The sequence below is a fragment of the Ochotona princeps genome, chromosome 18 (assembly GCF_030435755.1).
Source record: "Ochotona princeps isolate mOchPri1 chromosome 18, mOchPri1.hap1, whole genome shotgun sequence".
NCBI classification, from domain to species: domain Eukaryota; kingdom Metazoa; phylum Chordata; class Mammalia; order Lagomorpha; family Ochotonidae; genus Ochotona; species Ochotona princeps.
This window is the reverse complement of record NC_080849.1, coordinates 20778697-20800154: the sequence shown is the minus strand read 5'-3', so window position 1 is coordinate 20800154 and position 21458 is coordinate 20778697. Positions and strand designations below refer to the sequence as shown.

The 21458-nt window shown below is 39.0% G+C and overlaps 1 protein-coding gene across 4 annotated transcripts in view; it reads right to left on the bottom strand.

The window, feature by feature from the left end:
• Window positions 1–21458, bottom strand: part of SMAD2 (SMAD family member 2) — an 80693-nt gene that overhangs the window by 6133 nt on the left and 53102 nt on the right. For all 4 annotated transcript variants that reach the window (XM_058677007.1, XM_058677005.1, XM_058677004.1 and 1 more), the window contains 3 exons: window positions 20258–20332; window positions 7524–7577; window positions 1900–2112 (listed from right to left, as the gene is read on the bottom strand). In XM_058677007.1, coding sequence (XP_058532990.1) covers window positions 1900–2112; window positions 7524–7577; window positions 20258–20332 — 342 coding nt within the window. The remainder of the gene's footprint in view (window positions 1–1899; window positions 2113–7523; window positions 7578–20257; window positions 20333–21458) is intronic.

Below are 21458 nucleotides of genomic sequence, written 5' to 3'. Positions count from 1 at the left end.
CGCAGGCTCTAAAGTGTCCTCTAACAGTCAGCCCAGCACACATCGCACATCCTGTTACTCAAACACCAGGTGCAGCTGGTAAGGGAGTTTCCAGATGGCATTAAGGCAGCAAATCTGCAAGTGGAGGAGGCGGTATAATCTTTTCTATGTAGCAAAAGGAAACCGGCAACACAACCAACAATCCAAATTTGATAAATTCATAAACTGGTAACATTTGCAAAACAATCAGGTACTTGTCCATCAGAAAAATATTAAGGCTAAAAAGATTTTTCTTTTAGGCTGTATACTCTGATCAACACTAGAAATACAAACTGAAACAAAGACCTGATAATAATAGCAATCCAAAATTTTATAGAGAAGTAAATAGGGTACAGAAAGTGTTCAAACCACAGTTCAGTAAACCTAGGAGTAGACAGGTACTCAGAGGACTTTCTCAGCTACAATGGCATCCAGGTACCTTGCCAAAATAATTCACATTTATGCAACGCAGGAGGAACAGTGACACACTTCCTAATCTCTATCACTCTGAGTATCAACCACTTATTTTTTAGCATCAGATTAGAACTAATAAGGGTTCTGGGGCCCGGCAGCATGGCCTAGCAGCTAAAGTCCTCACCTTGAACGCCCCCGGATCCCATATGGGCGCCAGTTCTAATCCCGGCAGCTCCACTTCCCATCCAGCTCCCTGCTTGTGGCCTGGGAAAGCAGTCGAGGACGGCCCAAAGCTTTGGGACCCTGCACCTGTGTGGGAGACCTGGAGAGGTTCCAGGTTCCCGGCTTCGGATTGGCACAGCACCAGTCATGGTGACCACTTGGGGAGTGCATCAGACAGAAGATCTTCCTCTCTGTCTCTCCTCCTCTCTGTGTATCTGATTTTGTAATAAAAAAATCTCTAAAAAAAAAAAAAAGGGTTCTAAAAAGAGGTTTTCCATTTTCACTGATTCTTTAATAAGAGTAAAATTATTAACTCAAAGAAAATAAACTTTTGTTATGTTATTTTAAGGATAAGAATGATGGTTCCATCATTAGAGGCTCTCAAACTTATTTCACTGTTTAAAAAAAATGGAGACTCCAAAACACTTGTTTATATGGGTTATATTTACAGAAATTCACACATCCCACATTACATATTAAAATTATATTTTTAAAAGTATCAATTCATTTAAAAGTAATAACACAATTACATATAATCCCAAATGTTTATGAAAAACAACCATATTTCCAAAGTAAAAAAAAGGGGGGGGGCAAGTCATAAAGCTTCACATTTTTGCACATCTCTTTAGTGTCTGTTGGAACATGAGCGAGCTGGAATCTCCTATAAAATCTACATTTCATCTCTTGTAAATCCATATACCATGCTGCCTTTGAAATAATCTACAGTACTTATTAAAGCATGAAAGTCAAAATTGCAAACATCCTTTTAGAACCCTTATTAAGACAGTTTTGACCTCAGAAACTTGCAGGAGTTTCTTGGACTACCAGAGGTTCCCAGACCACATTTTCAGACCCCTTTGAATCATACTTTGAGGAATATTAAATGCTAGTTCTTCCTCTAGCTGTTCAGTTTCAAATTTCAAATACCAGCAAATTTATGAAGTCACAAAGACAGGAAAGCTGGGGGCATGGAATCCTTCTTGATTTGTAAAGACTGACCCTAATATCTTAACATACCCACTTTGTAACTGGCAAAAACTTAGAAAACTAAGGTTATTGTTACACATTATTTAAAGACCTCAATATCAAGGGTGGCAAATAATGATCATATGCAGGTTAGAGAGTGCAGACTGAAGAACCACCAGGATCTAGAAAAACCCTAGATACTTAGACATAACAGTATCTGAAAAGACACAAGACTGGGTTTTTATACGTCAGTTCTTTGCAGGAGGAAAATAAGCATACCTATATGCCTTCTTGTCATTTCTACTGTGGCATTTCGGTTCACATTAGAGAGTAATCCTAAGCAGAATCTCTCCGAGTTGGATGGATCTGTAAAGCCATCTACTGTAAGAGAAGGCTGTGATGCATGGAAGGTCTCTCCAACCCTCTGGTTTAATTCATAATATGCTATTGAACACCAAAAGGCAGGTTCTGAATAAGTAACTGGCTGTAAATCTAGGGAAAAGGAGACAAAAGAAACAGATGTGAACAATTCCAGCTAAAAGATACAAATATCATCAACTCACTATGCCAGCTCACACTGGCACAGAGGTAAAATTTTGCCAATTTTGACAGACCATACCAGACTTCCAAATTTCCCAATATCTCTTATCTGATAAGGTCACTTTGTGTTGGATTATTTGTTTCACCAGTAACCTTAGTTTAGCTCTTGTTTAAACACAAAACTAACATAGGCTAAGTCACAAACTCATTGTACTTGGTGAATTTCTAAAAAAGCACAGTAAAGGTAATTTTTACAGAATACAGTAAAATAAAACTGGAGTGAAAATTATTGAAAGTACACAACAAATAAACTATTAATAAAGGAATAAAAAACACATAAAGTATTTTTTATATTTGAATATTTTCACATGAGATTCCCAGTGAAGTGCAACACTAGAAAATCCATTTATACAGAGTAACCAAAAAGTATATAAGTGCAAACAGAACAGCAATCAAGAGACTATTTTCTCACAAAGTAGGATCACACAAGCTTAAATTTATCACAAATATTATGACAAAAAAAGAACCTTATAACTGAAAATAAACTGCTATAAACTGAAGAGAAACTGTAAAACAGCAGGTTACATGAAGCCAAACATAAACCACAGGAATGCATACACACATTCTTTCATATATATTTACGTGTGTATCCATAGCTCTAAACTGCATATGCACTATACATGCGTAGAAATTTTTACAAATCTTATAGTAGTAACTGATAAATATGTAGTATATGCAAACCCATGTATAAAAGTCATACATTTTTTCACGAAAAAAATACAATTTCAATAACTAAAAGGATTATTTTTGCAGTCATATGTACCAATAAAGGGTTCGGTAATACCGACTCAAAATAGCATCTATTTATTCATTCACTTTTTTAAAGACTGCTGGGTCCAATCAGTGGATGTGGAGCACATGAAGGGCCACAAGGAATTTGTGCTGCATGGCAGGGCCCAGTGGATGTCACTGCAACCACCTGAAGGCAGCTCCACCTCCCTCTGCATTGACACCAGACCACTCAATGAGAATAATATTATCTATTCAGGCATTGTTTGCTGTTGCAGAGTTGGTGTTTACCATCAATGTGAGCTTGGAAATTGATTTTGCAAAAGGACCTTCAACAATTCCTGCTGTCTCTGTCTCTGCTGCCCCCGGCTGACCTTATGCTGATCAAGGGATCTATGTTTAGGGTTTCTTTCATTCTTTCCTTGACCTTTAGGTTCCCCCTCTTTTTTGTTACGCATTTCTTCCCTTAACTGATTCAAGATTAAGTTGTAGAATTAGAACTGTAGTAGGAATGTGTTACTGATTGATATGAACCGTATATTGAGAACTTCTATCGAAAACTTCTATTGAGAGTTTTAAGGTAAAACAAATGACAGAATTATCCTTGGGAACACCCACTTGACCATGATATCAAAAGTTTGTGCCAGAGTGTGTGACCGGTTCTGTATAAATAAAGGGGACAGTTTTCTTGCATTGTCCATTATGACCATGAAATAGTAGTGACCCAATTTTCTCTCTATGCCTACTCCACGCACACTTCTGAACTCGGCTGCAGCTGGACTCTGGCAAAAGACTGCCCTATTTTTTTTTAAAGGAAGTATTGGAGAGGGATCTACCACCAGCCAGTTCATTTCCTAAGTGGTGGCAATAGCCAGGCACTTCAGCTGTTTCTCTCACTTGCTTGGCAAGGGCCCAAACACTTGGATCACCTTTTGCTCCTTTCCCTAGGCTATGAGCAGGGAGCTATACTGGAAGTGGAACAGCCACGGCATGAACCTGATCCCATACTAGATGCCAGCATGACAGACTGTAACTTTACCCATCATGACTCACCACCAGCCCTTAAGAAGATCTGCTTTAGGTAGCAGCCCACAAGTCTGAAGCTGGAGGCATGGGTATTCAACTCTCCCAACCATGTTGTGGCTGCTGGGAGGACCTGAGCCGGGCATCCTGCACACCACCAGTGCCCAGGTGAAGCCCACGGGCCGCCTGGCAATGCACTCTGCAATCCGGGGGATGTGGGGCTAAGACAAGTCTGAGACATGGCACAGGTAAGAATCAGGAAGGAACTTAGGGTTCAGGTCCAGGTGAGGAATGACTTCTCTGGAACTTCCATGGACAAGGCCACTCTACCTGAAGGGCTACAACATGGAACCTACCAAACAGTGTCAGAAAACAGAACAGGTTCTGTGAGGCTGGGCCATAAAGTCTACAAATATGTGAGTTAATCAGTCTGGGGGTAGAAACTGCAGGGCAATATGTGGGCTCACTCATGTGGAACTGAAGAACCTAGATATGTTCTGCCTTTTGTAATTCCTGCTTTTATGGCTTTGCTGGGGGCTGTGTGAACTCCAGGCCTGATAGTCTACATGACATCCAGCAGGACACCTGGCAGGTCACGTAGGCAGACCACTCCTCAGGAAGGAGGTACCTGGTATTTGATAAGATCTACCAACCTATAGCTCATCAATTTTTACTTTTTGGAAGTTGCTTGCTTCAGATCCACCAATAGAAGCCTGCTAAATCATGACTGTATAACCTAAAATGTATAAGAACCACTGGGCTATTCTACCGGGGGCTCAGGCTCGCTCTCTTTCTCTTTTGCTCTCCCTGTGGATCCTGCAGCAGCCTCAGCTGCGGCTGCCCCTCCCCCGCCAAGCCCTGCTGGGCTGGGGGAGGTGGCTGGGAGGCCTAGGTTAACCTGAATAAACCACCTGTATGCCTTAGTACTGACTTCAGACTTGATGATTTTCTGGGGATTTCAAAATCCGGCACAACAGAACAGCAATACCCAGTAGCACACTGAAGTACTGTGGCTGGGAACAGGTCTGGCTGAGGAGCTAAGGGGATGCCCCAGCTGGGCTGGAATTCCCATCGGTGAATGCGGTGAATGCGAGTGTCAGAATTGGTGCATTAATCCACCATGGGAGGAGGGTACGGGGAGGGGTTGGGGGAATCCCAGAGTCTATGAAATTGTGTCACATAATGCAATGCAATTAATAAAAAAATACCCTATTAAAGAAAAGAAAAAGATGAAATAAAATGGCAGATTCAAAGGAAGGAAGGAAGGAAGGGGGGGAGGGAGGGAGGGAGGGAGGGAGGGAGGGAAGGAAGGAAGGAAGGAAGGAAGGAAGGAAGGAAGGGAGGGAGGGAGGGAGGGAGGGAGGGAGGGAGGAATGCATTGGTGCATTGTCCTGGGCTGAACATGGCTTCAATCTCCCCTGGCATGGTTGCCGCCTGGGTTTAGGGAGGGCCAGGATGGGCTAAACTCCAGGACCACTGGTATTCATGAGAGTCAGGGTTGGTGTAGAATGGGCTTGGCTAGGTCTCAGATCCCACTGAACCATGTGAAAGCTGTGTCTGGGAATGAATCAGATGTGGATGGGCTGCAATACTCAACAGTAGGAATCTGAAAAGGTATGGACCAATTGGGCAAGGACACTGTCCCTGCCAGGACAACATGTGGACAAAGTCATCCTGGGCCAGGGACACACCAGTATGTGCAAGATGTGCCCCTGAGAGGAGACCAGATAGAGGAGTTTGGTGAACTCCTTGGTCCCTGCAGGTAGGTTCAAGAACCAAGGCAAGGAGCAGCCCAACCCAGATAAGGTTACATTACCCTCCGCGATACATGTGGGTTAGGCCAGAGGGTGGGCCAGGCTTGGACAGTTCATAACACCCACTGGCAGATCCAAGAACTAGGATGCAGTACAGGAGGGGCCGAGTTGGGCCGCATCACCAGCCAGTTCACACTCAAGCCAGGACTGGGGGCTGACTCCGAAGCTGAAGTACCCACTGGTGGATCCCAAGGAAAGACAAGCCATGTCAGTCTGAGGTGGTGGGTGCCAGGTTGGTGAGCTCCAGGGGTGGGGAACCCAGAGGACCTGGCCCAGGTTCCAGGGCCCACTTACACGGTGGGTGTCGGGTCCATTGAGCCCTGAGGGTGGAGGATCTGGCTTGGCCCTGGGTCTCCTGGTCCAGGTTCCAGGGCCTACCTACATATGGGTTTTGGGTCCATGAGCTCCAAGGCTGAGGGGTTCAACAGAGTCTGGGTTTCCTGGCCCAGGTCCTTGGACCTGCCTGTGTGGCAGGTGCTGGATCCATGAGCCCCAGGAGAAGGAGGCCTGCAGGGGCCTGGGTCTACAGGTCCAGGTCACCAAGCTTGAGTGGTGGGGGATCTGGCAGGTCCTGGGTTGCATGGTTCAAATTCATGAGCCCACCTAGGAGAATTCGTCTTAGTGTAGAGGATGGAGTACTAGATGACAGACCATGGCACACATGGAGGACATAGTAGCTCATTTGGGCCTGCAGAGGACATGTTACCATAGCAGAAAATGGAGAACAGATCATATGAGCAACTACCCCAGCCAAACAATGAGAGCAAATATCAGGGCAATTGGAGACCATAAGGTCAGTGGTGTCAAACAATGGACACTGGAAAGGATTCTTCATCCATAGATTGGCAAGATCAACAGCATTTCGAAACTATTGCATCCACCTGGGCAGAACCTTCAGAATATGTGCCATTGTGACTCTGGGTTGATATCGGGTGGGCCTTTCCCATCCTTGGGTACTGGAATGGTTGGGAGGCTGGGTATGGCCTACCCCTTACTTTCCCCCAAAAATGGGAAGAAATAGAAAACTTGAAAACAATCACAAGCACTTCACCCTAACCTTAGCTCCTTCACACCCTGATCGACCATGTAAACATCAACCTGAGAGAGAGAGAGAGAGAGAGAGAGAGAGAGAGAATGAATATTTGTTTTAAAAGAGCACTAATTTAGGGGTGGGTGCTGGACCTAGCAGTTAAACCACATGTTTAGATATCCATATCTCATATCAGTGTCTGGGAATAACACACCTGGGGCTCCTAATTCTGGATTCCTACTTACTTCAACTCTGGGAGGCAGCAGTGGTGGCACCTTGGGACCCTGCACCTGCATGGGAGACCTGGAATAAGCTCCTGGCTTTGGATCAGCTCAGCTCTGGCTGTTGCAGCCACCTGTGGAGTGAACCCAGTAGATGGAAGACCTTTCTCTCTGTACCTCCTCTCTATATATCTGCCTTTCCAATACAAATAAATAAATCTTTGAAAAAAAAAAAAAAGTTCCCAGCTCCCTGTTTTGGTTTGGCCCAGCCACAGCCATTACAGGCACCAAGGGAATGAACCAGAGGACTGGAGCTCTCTTTCTCTGTCTCTCAAATAAATTGCGTTTTTAATTAAAAGCATTAATTTACATCATTTGCATAATTACTTAACTATTCCCTGGTACTCTTTTCTTATTTAGATGGGACATAATTTTGTGTGTGATACGGTATAAGAATGATAGAGTAAAAAGCAATTTGCCACTTACCCAAGCTATGATTAACTGGGGAAAGAGTAGTAGGAGACAGTTCTGCTGGAGATCCTGAAACAAAAGGATTCAATTTTAAAATGTTAAAAGTGTTTCTAGATCACATAATAAAAACAGTTATGCTGGTTATAATTATATAAAAGCTACAAAAGATTATAGTATAGACCTGACTTCTAGCCACTGTGCTCCTCTTCCCAAAGGCATCTAATGGTGAGAGTTCTGACATATGTTCCAGAAATACCATAAGCAAACTTATTTCTCTCCTGTACCTCTGTTAGAGATAACGGAAATTTGTGTTTAATTTTTCACCTGTATGTATCTTACCATACACATCTATCAATCAGCTGCTTAGCACTATCTTATGACCCCACACTGATAGACATGCAGGATATTTCAATATGTTGTGGTAAAAAAACAGGATGGGAGCAACTCACCCTGTACTTTTTTGCAAACCTCCAAATTACATCTGAAGGACAGAATTATACCAGAGAAACTGTCAGATCAGAAGGTTTCTCCATCTTGTCATTTTGATAGATATTTGGAGAAGTTACTACTCAATTTGCAGTCCAAGTAACACCACGGAATCTGCATTTCTCCTATGATCGCTTTTATTTCTTTCACTCATTTTTGTATTGTGCCACTGACCACTTCCTTAATGACTTATGAAAGGCTCTTTATGGATTATGAATATTAGTCCTTTCAGGGACCAATGTTTGCATTTGCTCATTGCTTTTGCAGCTCAATTCATTAAAAGTAAGTGTGACATGATTAAATTTGTGAATCATTTTGGGGTTTGTGTCTCATGTTAAAAGTGATGACTGTGTATTTTGGGCTTAAACATAACATTTCAAGCATTTTCTCAATAAACATGATACCGGCCTTGAGGCTGAGAGAGAAAACAATTACTTATTTAAGAACTCTGTGCATAGATAATCTCAAGCAACATTAAGTCTGTAGATTAACAGGAGTACTGTTTATAACACTTGAGAGTCAAGGTCATAACAATCTTGCAGTTTCTGTCTATCTGTGCTCTGTAACAGTATGAAGAGTACTGTAACAGCACAAATTTTGCACAGTTGGTAGAACTCTGAGTTTACTCCAAGAGTTTCATCTACATAAGTGAGTTGTGAGAAAAGTCCTATTATCTGAAATCAGTTTGCTAAATTTTTCCTTATAAAAAAAGTTACGTGGTCTTCATTTGCTGTACAGAGAAAATTATCTGAAAGATGATGACCCAGGGCTCAAAAGCTTGAAAAATATCCTAGGACATAAACATGAAGTGTAAGAAAAGTCAGGCCAAGTTGTGCTCCCTTCTTCACTGTACACCATGACAACCAGGGCATAAAATAGTAGGCAAAAAGGTGATATGGCAGATGCTGTATAAGCAGATATATTCAAGAAAGAGAATAGACAATGTTTATTTTTGTAAGACAGAAGTCTTCCTTAACACAACTGAGGTAGGCTTTTTTCTTTTTTGGTCCCTCACTTAGAAAAATTTTCTGGCAAGTCATAAACAGGTACAGCTAAGAAAGGTCAAAATATGTTTAGAACAATGAACCAAAATGTACTGCTTCCTGAAGCAGCTGTAAAGTAAACAAAGCAAATACTAGAAAGAAACTTCCTAATTATTCACACCTACTAAAAGTTTACTTCCCTAGGGCTTCTAGTTACCAAAGTGAACAGCAGAATCTCTAATTTAGACTAGAAGCCCAGCCAAGAGCATCCAAAATTATTTACACGTCACAAAAAGAAAGGCTGATTAAAAACTAAAAATATGAATTAAGCATGTTAATATTAACTTCGAGAAAACAAATAGTTATGACTAACCTACGAGCTATTGAATGATGTAATAAACATCAGTAATAAACATCCTGGTTTGGCCAGTTCCAGTTAGCAGTGTCTGTTACTGCCATGCACACATATTTTTACATGAGTTCATTTCTATTTATAGGATATATATTCCAAAAATGAAGTATTTAATTTTAAAAAAGGATATTTTACCAAATACCAAAAGGTCCTACCAAAACGTTCAGTCTTGGCCAGAATTTGTGTCATTATATGCTAACATATCCCAATCTGATAGGCTTAAATGAAGGAATCATTTGGCTTTTTTGTGCTTTTATTACACATACTATAAAATTTTAAATTTAGAAATAAGTTCTTCTATTGGTCAGCAATTTGTAAATATTTCCAACAGATTGAATCTGTTCTGATACAGCTTTCAGAGTGACACTGATCTCATTAAAACTTTTTAAAATGGACTTCTGTTTTAGGTTCAAGGCAAAATAAAACAGTACTTCCCATATGGCTGTCCCCTCATCCATCTCCAGGAAGATCATTGCATCACAACATGGCATTTGCTATAATCAACAAACCTACATCAACACAGCTTTTTCATCAACAAATCCATAGTTTACCTTAGGGCTTGTTTTTGTTACCTTATGTTCTTGGCATTGTGAGAAATGTTATGACAACATGCATCATCTACCACCTGCAATACATACTTGAACTGCCCTAAAAATACCCTGTCCTCAACGTAGAACTCTCTCCCTTCTCTATAACCCCTCAATATCACTGGTCATCTGTCATCATGGTTCTGTTTCTCTCAGAATGTACTGTAGTTGGAATCATCCTGCATATGTAGCCTTTTCAGACTGACTTGTTCCACTTCTAACAGGTGTCTAAGATTCCTTCATGTGTTTTCATAGCTACATGGCTCATTTCATTTTAGTACTCAAGAGTCAACTGAATACCAGACTGTCCATTTACCTACGGTGGACATCTTGGGTGATTCCAAGTTTGTGAAGCAAGTTTATGAATCTAGTTGCTATAAACATTTGTGCAAACAAAATCTTCAACTCATCTGGGTTAAATACAAGGAGCAAAACTGCTGGGACCATATGTTAAGAACATGGTTGATTTTTGTACGAAAACACCAAACTCTCTCAAGTGGTGTACCATTTCAAAATCCCACCAGTAATGAATGAGAGCTACTGCTCCCCATCCACATCAGTATTTGGTATATTTTGAATTCTGACATTAATAGATGACAGGTATATAAAAATACCTCATCGGTTTTAACTTATCTTGATTCCATTTTATCTTTTGTGTATCTACTATCAGGTTTTGCTTTGTAGACACAGTGGGCCTTATATAAAATATATTATTAAAATAGTGTATTTTAAAAGGATAACACTGATCACATTCGAAAACTATACTCTGTTCCACACTTCCTCTGATGTCATGATTTGTATCTTTTTACACTGTGTATATCAGCCAATCACTATAGCTAGTTACAGCTTCAACTTTCTACTTTCACACTACAGAGAGGTGATTCACGTACTATAACTATGTTATTCTTCATCTAAATTAGACCATATATGCAACTTTACCAGTGATTTCTTTAGTTTTGTGGGTTTTAAGTTTAGCAAGTATTACTCTTGTTTCTGTTTGAACATTTTTAAACCTTTCTTTGAAAGCAGGTCTAGTTGAGATAGCCTCTATCTTTTTGCTGTCTGGAAAAGCCTTATTTCTCCGGTTCTACTGGATATAGTATTCTTGGGCTGCAGGACACTTTTTCTTAAAGCAATCTGAATGCATCAGATCATTCTTTCCCAACCTGCAAAGTTTTTACTGAGAAATATGATAGTCTAAGGAGATTCCCTTTCATATGACATGCTGCTTTCCTCATTCTGCTTTTGCTCACCAGAGTTAAGACACAATTTGTCAACAAATGGATAAAGGACTATCATGTATATCCATAGAAAAATATTAAGTCACAAAAATGCAGATGCTACTCTTGCAACAACATGGATATAGCTGAAAGACATTATGCTAAATAAGGCAGACACAAAAAAATGTTGAATGGATTAATGCATGCCAGTATAAAAACTCAAGTATATAGAAAAATAACATAACAGTGAATAAAAGAGAAGATACACCTTAAAGGGTATGATGTTGCGAATATATAGGAAGAATAAGAATAGAGATGTAACATAATAATTGTACGAATATTAGAAATGGGAGAACACACATTCAAGCACACAGAGGACAAGAAAATGAAAATGTGAATCGTCTTTACTTGGCAGTATCTCAAAAACATCCATTTCTCTCCTTCCCTTGTCACTGGAAACTAGCCAGAAGAGGTCTAGTACACTGCTAATAAAAGGAACACTAGAATTTGACAATCTAGGTGTGAATTTCTGTCACGTTCTGTGATGTTCACTGCAGTGTTGTTCTCAACTTCTGATAAATAACGAATCTTTGCATGTAAGACATTCTGCTAGATGCAATTATACGTAGTATTTAAATTTTGCTATTTTACTGAGCTCAATTTCTAGAATATTCACTTTGATCTTTAACTATAAAACATCGTTTTAATGTTTACTTGACACAGAATAATAGCTTGAGAATGGGCATAATTCTGTTAAAGTAAAATGCTGCTTTTGTTTTTATTATTTTTTATTAACTCCTGCAGAGTTCTTATGATTAGAACACAGAAGACCAGAAAAAAAATATTTCTTCTGAAATAACATGGAACTACTGGATGAATGAACATGACCCTATTTTATCTCTTTAAAATGTATTCATCTGGAAGGCAGAGTTGAAGAGAGGGAGATTCAGAGAGATCTCTCCCATCAGCTGATCTGCTCCCTAAATAGCCAAAACGACCAGAATCAAGGCAAGTCAAAGCCAGGGGCCCTGCCACACGGGCCACTTTCCGCTGCTTTCCTATGCACATTAGAAGGGAGCTGGACTCCAGGGCCCATGAGGAATGTCAGCATCACAACTGGTGGCTTACCCCACTACAACACAATGCTGGCTCTCCTTTAAAAAAATTAAATTACCACAGAGCTGTATGTAGAAATATATCTAAATGAATAGAAACATGAACTCTTCCTATGTAAAGTGATGTATGGTAACACTTTCACAGCTAGGAGAAACTGCTAAAGCAGAAATACTTATGGGTTTTCCTCTACAGAGCTCATGTGTTAGCTGGGCTCTAAGTGCAGCAATGTTAAGGGGCAGCAGGGCTGTTAAGATATGAAAATGCAAGCCCAGCGGCTCAATGGCTCAATCCTCTCCTTGTACATGCCAAGATCCCATATGGGTAACAGTCCATGTCCTGCCTGTTCTGCTTCCCATTCAGCTACCTGCTTGTGGCCTGGAAAACCAGAAGAGGATTGCCCAAGGCCTTGGGACCCTGAACCCGTATGGGAGACCCAGAAGTTCCTGGCTCCTGGCTTCAGATTAGCTCACCTCTAGCCATTGCAACCACTTAGGGAGTGAACCAGAAAGATCTTTCTGTAAATTTAACTTGCCTTCCCAATAAAATAAAATCCAAGGGAAGAAAAAAAAAGGTGGGGGGCGATGAAAACGTTTGGGAGGTTGTCACAGGTTCTTCCTACTGTCTGACTTTCATGAAGTGCTCTCACTTCTGCTATGATGGCTTATGCCATGGGACAATGCAGCCATGGTGTCCACACCAGACCCAGCATCATTTCAGCCCCCACAACTACAGGGACCATAAACCTCTTTTCCTTATTAAGTTACCTAGTCTTTGGGTACTTTACTACCGAAACAGGAAACAGACTAATACAAACGCCAACTCAGATTCTATTGGTCATGAACTAGGAAGGGGAATGTGAGGATCCCCAAAGCCCTGAGCTAGTAGTCCTTTTTATCAGTCAATTCTAATGCACACCTTTAATTTAGTATACACGGCAGCACAGGAAGCCTTGGGCCAGGCTGGAAAGCAATGAGGTATACTGTAGTCTTACCATACTCGGAAGCCACAATGATATAAGGGACTGATTTTAGATGATCTGATAATTCACTAAACCACCCAATCATCATCCATCCACAACTCCTATAAATTATAGGAAAGAGACAAGCTTCTTAATATATCAACAACAGTGACTGTATTTCTAAGAAAAATACAGGGTTCATTCTCTAGTATTTTGTAAAGATTTATTTATTTTTATTGGAAAGTCAGCTATAGAGAAGGAGCGACAGAAAGAAAAATCTGTCTGCTTATTCACTCCCGAAATGGTCACAACAACTGGAGCTCAGCCAATCTGAAGCCAGGAACCAGGAGCTTCTTCTGGGTCTCCCACATGGCTACAGGGTCCCAAGTCTTAGGGATTCCTCTATTGCTTTCCCAGGCCACAAACAGGGAGCTGGATGGGAAGCAGGACCACTGGGACATGAATATCAGCCCATATGGGACCCCGGTGCATGAAAGGTGAGGACTTTTCAGCCACTAGGCTACTGCACCTGGCCCTAAATTTTATACACAGAACTCAATATAAAGCATGAGGCATACAAGAACCATAGTAAAACCGGAAATGTAACCAGCAGATAAAAACAGCTAATACAAACAGATCTATTAACCAGATAATGGAATTGTCTAATGTATTGTTCTAAACGGCTATATTAGGGGAAAAAATGGTATCTTCCTGTCCTCCTCCATCACTCTGCTTTCAACTAAATAAATGAATCTTTAAAATAGAACCAAGGTCCAGCACTGCAATGCACCAGTTAAGCCACTGTTGTGATGTCTCATGCCTTCTGGGTGTACTGGTTCCAGCCCTGGCTGCTGTGCTTCCCTTGCAGCTCCTTACTAATACACTCAGGAAAGCAGCTAATGATAGCTCAAGTGTAAGGGCCGTTCACACCCATGTGGAATACCCTAGATGGAGTTCCAGGCTCTCAGCTTAGGCGGGACTTGGTCTTCATTGCTGTGGCCATTTGGGGAGTCACTGAGAAAATGAGGTCTACTTCTCTCTGCCTCTACTTCTATACCACTCGGTCTTTCAAATAAATAAAACTTAAAAACGAAAAAAGAATTAACTAATCTAAATGCATGCAACAAAAGAAAAGCAGATTAACAAACCTAGCAGCTGGAAGATAACAAAGAACAGAAATAAAATAGAAAATAGACCAGAAAAAAAGGACAAAACTTGGTTTTTCGGATCTAACGATTTCCTTATGAGATTTACAATAAGAGAACAGAGTATAAATTTAAATATAGGACATTACAAATCTTAAAGGAATGACATTAGAAATAATTCTATAGCAACCAATTGTATTTTTTAGATGAAATGAATAAATGTCCTACAAAATACAAGTACCATACATACACTGAAAATTGGGGCCAACAGTATGGTGGAGCAGGTTAAGCCACAGCCTCCAGGGCCAAGAATCCAATAATCGGGAAAGTTCAAGCCCCAAGTGTTCCACTTCCTTTTCAGTTCCCTGTCAACATGCCCAGGAAAGCAGCAGCAAATGACTCCAGTGCTTGAGCCCTTGCTACTCATCCAAAAGACCTGGATGGAGTTCCAGATTTCTGGCTTACGTGTGGCCCATTCCTGTCCATCAAGGCCATTTGGTGCATAAACAAAGGGATGGAAGATCTCTATCCCTATCTCTTTCTATCTCTATACAGAACTCTTCTTTTCAAATAAATAAATGTTAAAAATAAACCACTGAAAAACCCCGAAAATCTTAATCCTCAATTTAAAAAATTTCCTGCAAGAGACAGTTTCTCTGGCATAAACTTTAGGTAAAGATAATACCAAACATACACATACTCTTTCTGAAAAAAATTGAGAGAAAACCCTTAACAATATATTTAATGATATCAACAGGTTGATTTCACCATAATCAAATAGACCTAAGTTGGTGTTATTACAACATCACTTAGTGAAGTTTACCACATAAAGATTATGCTCACAGGAAATGGAATTAAAAGATTAAGCTTATTTCGGTATAAAATATTTTTTGAAATCTTTGTATACACAGAAATGATTTTCCTCACAGATCAAAAAAAAAAAAGCACTGGGCAAAATTCAACAACCATTTATTTAAAAAAAAAATCCAGAATATCAGTATCAGGAAAGAACTTTTTCAGATAAAGAAAATCTACAAACAATTCGCAATTAACATCTTATTTTATTGGGTACTACAGAACTTCATTAGAACAGGGAGCAATGCAAAAATATTAATTATTACCACTTCAATTTTTTATGGTGGTCTTAACTGGGTCAGGAAAAGAAAAAGTTATATAGACTGGAAATAAGAATGAAAATGTTCTTATGCAACAGATGACACAGCTGTGTATGCAGAAAATCTTGAAAGCCTATAGAACACTAAAACCAAAACGTGAATTTAATAGAAATGCAGGAAAGATCCACATAAAAATTTTTTTCTATATCCTTGAAAACAGCTAGAAAATAAAATTTAAAAATGGCAACATTTGTAACAGCACTAAAAAGCATAAAATGCTGGGTAACCTATCTAATGACAGATAACGCTACACACGTATCTCACAGTAAATATATACTGCACCCTTTCACCAAAACCAGGAAACAAGGCAGTGAGATGAGCCCTGTCCTGATGTTCTCAAATCTGACCCCATATTCTTGACAACCTACATTCCTATTGTATAGACAACGACCATGAAGGAGAGCTACATCTGTCTGGATTTGTTTGTTGTTTTCCTTCAAATCTCTGTGCAATGCACTTTTCTCATTTTATTTGACAGTCAATATTTTTTTTTCACATATATTTGTATCATACTTTGAGTTTGGACAACTTTCAATTGCTTTATAAAACGTAACTGTTGATTCTTGTGAATTAGGTACTACTAGTATTATTTTACAAATAAGCTAGTAACAAGACAACTCAAACTCAGAGGTCCATCTCAGAGTTTTATGACGCTATCCTAACTATATACCTCTGGCCACAGAAGCAGTCTTCCAAGGGAACATGTGAACTCTAGCCTAGGAGGAATTTCCTATTAATTTCTAAGTTTTGCACATACTTAGAAATATCCAATAAGCATCTGTATGCAATTTACAAATTAATAAATGGGTATTTAATATCAGTACTCTCTCAAAATCACCTTACTACACTAGTTGCCTGGAGCTGCTGTTACCAAGTACCACACATTTGCTGCCTCAAACCATAAAAATTTGTTCTTTTGAAATTCTGGAGGACAGAATCCCCAATCAATCACAGCTAGACAACAGTCTCACAAAAGCTCCAGTGAAGAACCAATTTCAAGCCTTCCTCTATAGTTTGTAGTTTCTCCAAGAGTCTTTGATGTTGCTTGCTAGTACCTGCTTTTTTTTTTTTTTTTTTTTTACTTTAAATCACAGCTTTATTCATGATATTGACATCAAAATCTATAAATTATTTGAGAGGCAGTGTGTGTTTTTTTGTGAGAGAGAGAAAGCCCACCCCTGATTCAATCTCCAAATATTCCCAAAGGCTGAGACTAGGTAAAGCTGAGAGCCTGAAACTGAGTCCGTGTCTCCTATATGGTTGGCAGGGGTACAACTGACTTGCACCATCTTGGCTGTCTGCTGGCATTTGCTTTAGTAGCAGGAATCAACAGCCAGGGCATAGAAACAAGCCTAAACACCCCTTTATGGTTCAGGCACCTTAACTACCTGCCCAAGGCCTGCTGCTCCCCAGTTCTTGACCTTTGACATAAATAAGTTTATCACTCATTTTAATTGCACACATACACATGACAATCCCAAATACCAAATGAAATCCTGCAATTTACTGTAGAAACCTGATCAATTTTTGCTAGTACCTGCTAATTCCAACAGCTGTCACCTCTTCTCCCAAGGATAATGTTCCTAATCACCTAAGGTTAGGGACCCAAGCTACTCTAATACAGTCTTAGACTAGACTATATCTAGAAGATGAAAGACTGAAATGGGGGTATGGAATCCATATCCATACTCTTGATTATTTTTTAATTCAACTATGTGGACATGTATGTTCATAGAACTCATGATTTGAAAAGGGACTGATTACAAAACACAGCAGGTTAAGCCCAGATCCATGCAGACGATATGGCAGTCCATTGGGCCCTACAGAAGACATGTTACCATAGCAGAGCAAGAGAAACAGAACGAATTGGATACCTATCCCAGCCCAAAGATGACGGCAAATATCTGGGGGAATGGAGACTCCAAGGTAGACTATGTCATCCTTGGATCAACGAGACAGACAACATTTCAGAACTATGGAAACCACTTACGCAGAACCCTCAGAGCATGCGCCACATCAGCACTCTGGGTCCATATTGGGTGGCCATTCCCCGTCCCCCAGGTGATGGGGTAGATGAGAAGCTGAGTTTAACTCCTCCCCTTGATTCCCACCTTCTCCCAGATACAGGGAAAAAATATATAGAAACCTGGGAACAACGAATACACCCACTTTTTCTTAACCCTCAATCCTTCCCACCCCATTAACTATTTAAGTTACATCATTAAAAAAAAAAAAACACTCTTCATACTACTTTAAAAAAAATTGGCCTGCTTCTAAATTCCATGTGCTGTTCAGCCTGATCATTAACGTCTATAAGGTTTTAAAGATTGAAGACTTAACAGAAACTTTTTTAAATAATTAAAAAATATATATAGTAACAATTAGAAGTTCATCTCAGTCCTTATTCCAATTTTCCCAGGTTTTGTTTGTCTAAATAAAAATATTTAATGGTAAACACATGGTTTTCTATTCTGTTACTTTCCACTATTTGCTTGCAATAGAGTAGATGAGGAAAAAGGAATAATGGAAGAAATTATTTCTATTTCTCAACATCTCTTAAAATGCAAACTCCTTAACTGGTTTTTCTTTTAAAAAATCTTCATTCATTCAGCCCCAGCAGGAAATAAAAATGAACTTAACTGTCCTGCCCCATGGAAGGTATGAACCAATTAGAAACAAAATCAGTTCTTGCCATAGCACTAAGAGAAAAATTAATGACAATGAAGAAACTGGTATCAAATCAACCTTTAGCATCACATAAAGCAGAATTCAGAATTACTACAGGTATTATTTTGAAATGTGTCGTTCTAGAAGTTACCAATTATCACCTTTCTAAAATAGAACTAGAACCATCACTGAACAAGTGTCCGCACACCAACTAGAAGAGCTGTGGTCTTTTGTGTCTAGTTTCTTTCAATTAACATAAATGCTTTTTTAGTTTCAAGCTTCACTCATGTCATAGCTCTTCATATTCTTTTATGGAGCTTAGTATATCTGCTGGAGAGGGGGGCTACACCTCATTTTTTTCATTCATTCATTACTTTACGGTTTGGGAATATTATAACACCTGCACAAGAAATTTTGTATAAGTTTTTATAGACCTAATTTTAATTTTCCTGGGTATATATACCTAAGAGTAAGGCCGTTGAGCCTTATGTTAACTCAATGCTTTCCACAGCAAGGAAATCATTTTACATCCTACTGGCAACATAAGAAGACTTCCGCTTTCCTACATCTTTATGAAAACTCAGTACCATTTTTTCTTTTTGGATTATAACCTTGTAGTAGATGACAAATAGCATCCAATTGTTTTAGGATGACCAGCATCTAGTCATGGCATTCACTTTCAAAAGTCACAGCAATAGCTGTCCATCAGAGTAAAAAGGAACATTTTTGTCCATCTGAGAACAAAGTTCTTTATCATCCAGGCATGTTAAGCTACATCTGGAAAGTCAACCATTTTGCATTCAGATTGTATAACATGTTGTTCCCATGATCAATAGATTATCAATGTTTCTTAGTTATTTGCTGTTCCTAACAGCTGTTTTAAGTAGGGTTTGTTTTACAAACAACAAAAATACTGTGCAAGCTTTCCTTCTAATAGCAAACTATTTAAAATAATTTTGATGATTCTAACTGTGGAACGGCTTCATATAAAATGTATAGAAAAACTGATGATGTAATTTGTCAGGTTATGAGATATTAAAGTATGTGACCCTTAAAATAGATGGCAGTGAATCAGACTGGACAATTACAGGATCAAAGCAATTTCACTAGTAATCTACTAGTTCAGCTAGATTAAACATTTTATTACATAACAACTAACTTAAAGCTTTGATGTGTGTGACATTTACTGTTGATAAAGCTTTTTTCCACAATCAAAAACCATTCAAAATAGGTTAGAGCCAAGCTACCCTGAATGAACAACATGCTAAAATTCATAACTCCTCATTCAATGAGAGGGGCACTGAAAACTAAACACCATCTCTCCCTACTCAAGCCTCTCAACCAATTCGAGTCAGGCCGATTCTGGTCATGGATTAGAAAGAATATTCACAGAGGAACCAAAACTTCTTGGGAATACTTTTAACAACAAATAAAGCATGTGAGTATTTTCAGATTTTCACCTATTCTAGTAATTATTCAGCAAAGCAGCTCCATTTGTCAGTTTAGAAACTGACATTAAGACTTAAGATTTTTTTCTTTTTCTGTACATTCTCGCTTCACTAAACTTAAGAGAAACATTTCTTGAGCATCTCAGACAATAAAAGCAATGTCTAGACTTCACAGGGCATTGGTTCCAGGACTCATAGAAGACAGCAAAATCTGCTATACTTAAGCCCCGTATATAAAATTTTACAGTATTTGCAATTTATTCATATCCTATAAACTTTAAATCACTTGTACATAACATTACCTAGTACAACATAAATGCTATGTAAATAGTTGCTACCCTGTACTGTTCAAGAAATAAGGATGCGAAAAGTCTATATATTCAACAGATGTAACTGGTTTTTTTTTTGTTTATTTGTTTGGTTTGCTTTGTTTTGTCCCCCTGCATCTCTCACTGCAGCTGGTGGGCTCTGAGGACACGTAACCTGTGGATACAGATGCATGGCTGTGTATCTAACTACTGAGGCCTTTTCAAAGGCCTTTTCATTTTTTACCTGTGTCCATACTTTGGTTCAACTGTTGATCACTTGTTTCTCCATCTTCACTGATATATCCAGGGGGCGGTGTTTCTACAAAGTTTAGAATAAGTTAGGTTTAGTTACAATGTATTTTTTGTTCTTTCTCCCAGGCACCAAAGGCAACCAATGAACCACTCCAAGTAAGAATGATACAAAACATTATTATAAAAGGAAAATTAGTGCTGTGTACTGAGAGCTTATAGTTCAGGTTCTGATCTAAATCCTGTAGGTAAGTCCTTAAAACCTACTGAAATACAATTTTGCAAACTTCTCAGTTCATTTCCTTAGAACTATTTACACAACTGGCTCATATCTATAAATACACATACACATATATGTGTATCATAAACACACACACACACACACATACTCAGCTCTCCCTCTTTCTCTGTATGTCTGTCATGCTTGGCAAGAACCATAAATATAATTGCAAAGGTGTTGCAGTTCTGAATCAGTAGGTCCCAAAGACCGGATAATGTCATTTTGTGTATTTGTTTAAACTAATTAACATCATGAACAGTATCAGAGAAGATAAAGGACAAACACACATATGACTCAGGATTACGAAAGTAGCAACATTGACAAATATGTATTATGCTCAGTAGGGCAACATATGATATATGGTTCAGGACTGATCCAGCCTTAACCCTACTCACAAATTGCACTTTTCCAGGGATTTCTTTCTTTTTTTTTTAAGTAATAAAAACATACAAAACTTTAATATATATACACAGTACGAGGCTGAAGCATTTGCAGGGATTTCTAACAAGTAGATTCTAAAAGGCTGAAGCAGAAAAATTGAACCCAAACAGACAAGTGCCATCATGAAACAGAGGTTAACAGCCTCTGAGAATAAACAGTACAATTCAAATAACCCATAACCAACATATTTTTTAATAAAATGTTTATATCCAAAGAGGTATCATTCTTTATAGAAAATAAAAACATTTACACAATTTCACTGTTATTTCAATAAGGAAAAGTAAATTCAAAACTTTGAGCAGTTCCACATTGACACTGCTAAGTTATTTTAAGCATTAGAAGATGATGGAAACACATTCCTAACATAAACTTTGTAATGTTCTGTAATGGGAAAGGGAAAATATGGGCTAAGGCTCTCCATTAATTCTTTATAGTGCCTCAAATATCATATAAATATTTTTTAATTATCAACTTT